The 7500-nt window shown below is 40.4% G+C and overlaps 1 protein-coding gene across 3 annotated transcripts in view; it reads left to right on the top strand.

The window, feature by feature from the left end:
* Nucleotides 1-7500, top strand: part of LOC306859243 (disks large homolog 4) — a gene marked incomplete at its 5' end in the record, with an annotated part of 37942 nt that overhangs the window by 21175 nt on the left and 9267 nt on the right. For all 3 annotated transcript variants that reach the window (XM_079400181.1, XM_079400183.1, XM_079400182.1), the window contains 9 exons: nucleotides 2724-2774; nucleotides 2870-2994; nucleotides 4534-4703; nucleotides 4787-4923; nucleotides 6068-6203; nucleotides 6298-6412; nucleotides 7025-7181; nucleotides 7261-7363; nucleotides 7449-7500. The exon at nucleotides 7449-7500 is cut by the window's right edge and continues 60 nt beyond it. In XM_079400181.1, the coding sequence (XP_079256307.1) occupies nucleotides 2724-2774; nucleotides 2870-2994; nucleotides 4534-4703; nucleotides 4787-4923; nucleotides 6068-6203; nucleotides 6298-6412; nucleotides 7025-7181; nucleotides 7261-7363; nucleotides 7449-7500 (1046 nt within the window). The remainder of the gene's footprint in view (nucleotides 1-2723; nucleotides 2775-2869; nucleotides 2995-4533; nucleotides 4704-4786; nucleotides 4924-6067; nucleotides 6204-6297; nucleotides 6413-7024; nucleotides 7182-7260; nucleotides 7364-7448) is intronic.

Here is a 7500-nt window from a genome sequence, read left to right as displayed (position 1 = left end):
GTGTGTGTGAGAGAGAGTGAGGCAACTGTGTGTGTGTGTGTGTGTGTGTGTGTGTGAGAGAGAGTGAGGCAGCTGAGCTGTGTGTGTGTGTGTGTGTGTGTGTGTGTGTGTGTGTGTGTGTGAGAGAGAGAGTGAGGCAGCTGTGTGTGTGTGTGTGTGTGTGTGTGTGTGAGAGAGAGTGAGGCAGCTGAGCTGTGTGTGTGTGTGTGTGTGTGTGTGTGTGTGTGTGTGTGTGAGAGAGAGTGAGGCAGCTGAGCTGTGTGTGTGTGTGTGTGTGTGTGTGTGTGAGAGAGAGTGAGGCAGCTGTGTGTGTGTGTGTGTGTGTGTGTGTGTGTGTGTGTGTGTGTGTGTGTGTGTGTGTGTGAGACCTAGTGAACTACAGCTGATTCTGCTGCTGGTTAAGATAGTCTGTCCAGTAACAGTATGATTGACCAGCTGACCTGGTTAGCTAGTTTGAGCTGGTCAATCAGATGTTCAGTAACAGGATCTTGTCACTACGACATTGATATATCATTTTCACCATTTTTCATTGGAAAGTATAAAATAAAACTGATTCAAAATATGAATAGTTTAACTTGAAGTACTAAAGTAAAATTAAACTGATAAAAATTTATAAAAATAGACAAAAAAACCTATTAAAAAGGACAAAACACACTATTAACTAGGGCTGGGCGGTATGGCCAAACAATCATCACAATAAAATTGTTCATATCAGTTGATATCGATAATTAGCACAATAAGATTCAAATATTAATTTATTTCAAAATTGAAAGATTTTGCTCCAAAGTGAGAGTTGTAGGAAGCAGACTGCTAGTTGTGGTTTAAAACAACTCTTTTTGGTCAGAACACTTTTTACTTTTCCAGTCATTTTTCCTTCAAATAAATATCTTAATAGAAAAATGTCTTTCTTAATTTCTGCATGTTCAAAAAAAAAAAATTACATCTGTAAAAATAAACATTATATCCAACATCTTTCAAACTCTCGTTGTCGTTTTATCCAGGAAAATTCTATCCTGATAATTATCATTTTATCGCCCAGCCCTAGTATTAACTAAAATGGAAAACAGAGAAATAAAAACAGATTAAAAAAAATTGATAGTTTAGCTTGATGTTATTATGTAATTAAAACTAAAACTAAAATGAATAAAAATATATAAACATTTAAAAAAACTAACAAAAATGAAAATATAACATGAAAACTGATACTAAAAGAATCATGTCATGCCATCAAAACTGCATCTGAGAAAGTCTGGACATTTATATCTGATGTTTATTAATATAGATGCTGTCTAATTCTGGACTCATGAATATTAAACAGATGCAAATTACACTGAAGTGTGTGTTTAGATAAAAGTCACTCAAAGTCATCAGACAGCACGGGAACAAACGTGTGTGTGTGTGTGTGTGTGTGTGTGTGTAAAATCTCTCGCTTGTGGACATTTGGCCCGTGATGAGGCTGAGAGGCTGACACTGTTACCATGGAAATGTTAGTTGCTAAGGAAACTGGATTTTCCCAGAGGACTCAACAGCTGTTGCCATGCAGTAGCTGTAGCAACGAAAGGACACACACACACACACACACACACACAGAGAGCGCTCTGACTGTCTCTCCACATGACAGATGTGACATCAGATCAGCTGTCACTGTGTGTGTGTGTGTGTGTGTGTGTGTGTGTGTGTGTGTGTGTGTGTGTGTGTGTGTGTGTGTGTATGTGTGTGTGATGGCGCTGGAACTCATCAAACAACTTTAATTAAAGTTCTTCAGCTCTGTTATTGAAACAGACAGGATGTTAATTACCCAGCGTGTCTCTCTCAGGTCGTTTAGGTGTGAGTCTCTAATGAGTGTCGGTTCTTCAGTGGTTTCAAGATGCTGTTGATGAAAAACCCTGATGGCTTAAAGAAATAGTTTAGATGATAATGTGCTCCCCTCAGTTCCTCTGAGATCAGGATGTGTTTCTTCATCAGGTTTGTATAAATGTGTCTCTGCATCAGTGTCTCAGCAATGGATGCTCTGCAGTGAATGGGTGCCGTCAGAATGAGAGTCCAAACAGCTGATAAAAACATCACAATAATCCACACCACTCCAGTCCATCAGTTAACATCTGGAGAAGATAAAAGCTGAAACACATCCAGCATTAAGATGTTTTTAACTCAAACACGAGTCCATAATCCATAATAACTCTTCCTCCAGTGAAAAAGTGTTCTGGTCTGAATCAGGAGAGAAATCTGCACAGATCCAGCAGCGTTTACAAGACAAAACAGCTCTAAACTTTAAAGCTTTAGTCTTCTCCAGATGTTAACTGATGGACTGGAGTGGTGTGGATTATTGTGATGTTTTTATCAGCTGTTTGGACTCTCATTCTGACGGCACCCATTCACTGCAGAGCATCCATTGCTGAGACACTGATGCAGAGACACATTTATACAAACCTGATGAACAAACAAACTCATCTACTTTTGTCACAATACAGTAAGTTATTCTTCAGCTCCTCCTATGTTTAATCTGCCTTCATACAAAGACACTTTCACTGTCCAATCAGTCCTCACGGATTACATCAAGCTCCGCCCCCATCAGTGATTGGCTCTTAAATCGGTCTGATTTCATGCTGCTGAAGTTGTTCAGATGTTCAGTTTTGAGCTGTGATGAAGCTGTTTGAGCATCACCCGAGGTTACTCCGTGAGTAATGATCCTGATGAGGGATGTTTCTCTGTCTGTCTCTCAGATGAACGGGATGGACGGAGACGTGGAGTACGAGGAGATCACACTGGAGAGGGTTTGAGACGTCTCTTCCTTTCAGCTCTTCTCAAATGCATCATATTAGAGTGCTTGTGCGTGAACATCAGTGTGTGTGTGTGTGTGTGTGTTTAGGGTAACTCCGGTCTGGGCTTCAGTATCGCCGGTGGGACTGATAACCCTCACATAGGAGACGATCCCAGTATCTTCATCACTAAGATCATCCCAGGAGGAGCCGCGGCGCAGGACGGACGGCTGAGGTACAGTAACACTCTATGGCTGTCAAAATGCCTATAAAACTACATTAGAATTTTGTACTTAAATATGATCAATATTCAAATTTAAAAGGCATAATTTCTGTTAGGGGGGAAAAAGCTTTTGGCTTCTCTCCTGAGGCCACAACAGGGCGCTTCGAGCAAAATATTACTAATGCACGCTTCTTCAGAGCAATAAAATAACACCACTATCTTTGAAAAAAGTGCATAATGTTTATAAACCATATATAATTATGTTGCTTAAACAAATAGAAACAACAAGCATCATGTATGTATGATAGTTTAATACAAAGGACTGAAAACCACTCACAAAGAGCACTTTCTTCATTTAAAAACATGAGATGCAGTGAGATGGGAAACCGCCATGAAGTCTCGAGACTTGTTTTTTAAAAGCTGATCTTGCATTAGTTTTACATGCTTTCTAAACATGCGGCTCTTGTGTGAGACACGAGTGCAACGCTGATAGATGTGATAAATATGTGTTCTGTGTGAACGGCTTGGTTTCAGTTTGACCGTAAACAAGATCTTCTCTGCATTGATGTTCTCTTTTTCTGTAATATTCTGAATGAACAACACAGCAGCGCTGCATCCAGTGGCTTCAACTGGACAGGCTTAAAAAAAGCATTAAAATGCAGCGACACCTGCATCTTCATCACATCTCGTGTGCTCCTGACGCACTCCTAACATTAGAATGTACCATTTTTACATTCGAATGTGGATTTTATTTAAATTCAATGAATATTCGCAATTAATAATAAATTTGACAGCCCTATAGCACACCTGTGTCATTATGTCATACCTGTAAAATGTGTTTAATCATGATCTATATTTGATTTCTGGGTGTCCTGAAGATCACAAGAATGAAGTCTATTTCTTTGCAATATCTTTATGAAATAATGTTAAAAATATATATTTTCTTTAAGCTAAATGTTTTCCATTTTTTTCACTTTATTTTTATTGTTTTATTAATTAAAGCCTTTAAACCCAAAGGAGTCTCAATGTATTATTTATTATTTTTAATTAAAACCAGCACACATAATCTTCACTATGACAGACGCTAAGTGTATTTACACTGTTGCATTTATATACATTTAAATACTGCTTTGTGATTTTATCAGCTAATGAAAATGAGATTTGATTCACTTCATTTCAGTACAAAAATATAGATTGAGTACATTTTACAAAACTAATTAAATTTCATTTTCATTTCTTTATTTAATCAGGGACATTGCACATTAATAGTACATAACAACATGTAAAATGCGCCAGATTTAGCCAACACTGATCAATTTTCTTCCGTAGTCCAGATGAAAAAAAGTCTTTATACTTCAAAATGGCATGTTTTACTGATTCTTTGTAGTTACTTATAAATGATTACTAGCAGCTTCTGAGTGAAAATAGTTTGTTAAATTGTTAAATCCTACACCTTTTCTTTGTCTGTAATGTGGTGTAAGTGATGTCATTGGTCCTGAGCGTTGTCTGGTTTCAGGCCGGATGTGTTCTCATGATCAGTGTGTGTTTCAGAATGAACGACAGCATCCTGTTCGTGAATGACATGGACGTGCGTGAGGTCACTCACAGTTTCGCAGTGGAGGCGCTGAAGGAGGCCGGGCCGATCGTGCGGCTCTATGTGCTGCGACACAAACCGTCTGTGGAGAAAATCACAGAGATGAAGCTCATCAAAGGCCCTAAAGGTGCGTGAGCGGGCGAGCGAGGGAGGGAGGGAGGGGGCGGGGCTGACCTGCAGCTCATCTGATTGGCTGAGCCTCTGCCGCAGGTCTGGGCTTCAGCATCGCGGGCGGCGTGGGGAACCAACACGTCCCTGGAGACAACAGCATCTACGTCACCAAGATCATCGAAGGAGGAGCCGCGCATAAAGATGGCCGGCTGCAGATCGGAGACAAAATCCTCGCTGTGAGTTTGAATGTCCGAGATCAGGATGTGTTTGTTTCTTCATCAGGTTTGTAGAAATGTGTCTCTGCATCAGTGTCTCAGCAATGGATGCTCTGCAGTGAATGGGTGCCGTCAGAATGAGTCCAAACAGCTGATAAAAACATCACAATAATCCACACCACTCCAGTCCATCAGTTAACATCTGGAGAAGATAAAAGATGAAACACATCCAGCATTAAGATGTTTTTAACTCAAATACCATAGAGTCCATAATCCATAATAACTCTTCCTCCAGTGAAGAAGTGTTCTGGTCTGAATCAGGAGAGAAATCTGCACAGATCAAAACAGCTCTAAACAAATATGTGGCTGGATTTTGATGTGCATAGCTGCAAACTCCTCACATTTCAGTGAAAACTCACTTTTTTGAGATCAGGATAGGTCACCTATGAGATTTCCTTAGATCCAATGGGGGGGTAAATAAAGAACTGGTGTTTCAATATGTTTTGTATAGGATTTTCTTTCCTCTTTACTTCAAAACCTGCGTCTGAAAGGGTAATATTTGATGTATTTGAGGTCAGAGATGTGTGAACGCTGACGAGAGAGAGGGCAAACATTCATATTGGAGCTCAGCATCGCCGTCTAATCAGACAATATTGTCTTAAACCGCCTGCATAACACTTCATCTTTATAACATGGGATTCTGATCAAATATATTCAATCTTGACTTTTGTAAAATGTTGCAACAAGAGGTTAAAAATGTTTTTTTTGTGTGTGTGTGAGAGAGAGAGAGAAAAATTTTGGACATATAAGGTAATTTAAAAAAGTACCTTAAAGTAACTACAAATGAGCATGTAAAGCAAATATCTATAAAACAGCTTCTGTGTGGAGCATGCTCCGATCCGTGCGATGTTCTCACCGGTTTGCTTCTCAGGATGAGACAACAGCAGATGCACTTTTTCACTGGAGGAATATTATGGATTCGGATTTTGGACATTAAAAACGTCTGAATGATAGATTTGTAGCTTTTATATTTCTGAGGTCCGAAAATCCTGTGTAAAACACTACATGCGGTGTATCTGATGCTAATCATGGATGTTCAGTGATGCTGGTTAGTTTTATCCAGTGATACTGATCTGTGTGTGTGTGTGTGTGTGTGTGTGTTTAGGTGAATAATATGTATCTAGAGGACGTGATGCATGAAGATGCTGTAGCGGTGCTGAAAAACACAGGAGAAGTGGTTTATCTGAGAGTAGCCAAAACTCTTCATCAAGACGCCTACAATCCTCCTGACATCACCAGCTGTGAGCGCACACACACACACACACTCCCACACGCTCAATCACACTCCTACACACACACACTGCTGATCTCTGACGTCTGTGTGTGTGTCTGCAGCGTATTCTCCTCACATGGACATGTCTGATTACCCACAAGCCCTCAGTCCCATGTCTCCACGCCGCTACTCCCCGATCCCTAAAGGACTGCTGCTGGGGGACGAGGGCTTTCCCAGGTCAGCACACTCACTTATATCCACACACACATCCACAATACATATACAATACTGATTCTTCAAAAAGTACCTCAAAAAATTCTAAGATACGATTTCAATATGATTCGATTCGGGAGTTTATCGATTGATTTATCGATATTATGATATTATATACCTATTTTAAACATCCAGCTACATTTTTATTAACTCACGAATACAACCAAAATATATAACATGAACATTTATCTGACATTTTATTTCCTCATCCTGTACCTCAACTGGGATGTTCACAACAAAAACATACAGTACACTTTTTTTCTTTTTAAATAATAATAAAGAAAAATAAATAATTGGAAAAAAAAAAAGTCACACATAAGATCTTCATTGTGTAAAATAATCCTCATTAGGAAACAACAAAACGAGGTACTCCAGTGTTACAAAATTACAAAAATAAAGCTGTTAAAACTTGGACTTTTTCTGGCTGATACTATGTGCTAAGAATCTGTTACTCGATGCAGACAAAACGAAAAGCAAGGATTTTCTGAAAAGTAAAAAAGGATGGATGGATGGTTGCAGTGCTTCTGATAATGTTGTTCTGCTGTGGTGTGCTGTAAGCGTGTGCTGTGTGCGCAGGGACCCGCGGAGAGTGGTCATTCTCAGGGGCTCCACGGGTCTGGGCTTCAATATCGTGGGAGGTGAGGATGGTGAGGGGATCTTCATCTCCTTCATCCTGACAGGAGGAGCCGCTGACCTGAGCGGAGAGCTGAGCAAAGGAGATCAGATCCTGAGCGTACGACACACACACTTAAACACACACTCACACACACACACTCTGTGGCTGCTGCTGTAATGCTGTGGTGTTGTTGCAGGTCAATGGTGTGGATCTGCGTCATGCGACTCATGAACAGGCAGCAGCGGCGCTGAAGAACGCAGGACAGACGGTCACCATCATTGCACAGTACAGACCAGAGGGTGAGACGCAGAGAAACCCAGCTCAATAACCCTGCCCTGACACACCGGGCCAGCGCTTCACGTGCGTGTGTGTGTGTGTGTTTAGAGTACAGCAGGTTTGAGGCGAAGATTCATGACCTGCGGGAGCAGCTGATGAG

Source organism: Barbus barbus (genome assembly GCF_936440315.1).
Source record: "Barbus barbus genome assembly, chromosome: 40".
Classification (NCBI taxonomy): Eukaryota; Metazoa; Chordata; class Actinopteri; order Cypriniformes; family Cyprinidae; genus Barbus; species Barbus barbus.
Note: the sequence above shows the minus strand (reverse complement) of the source record. Positions and strands in the feature narration are given on the sequence as shown.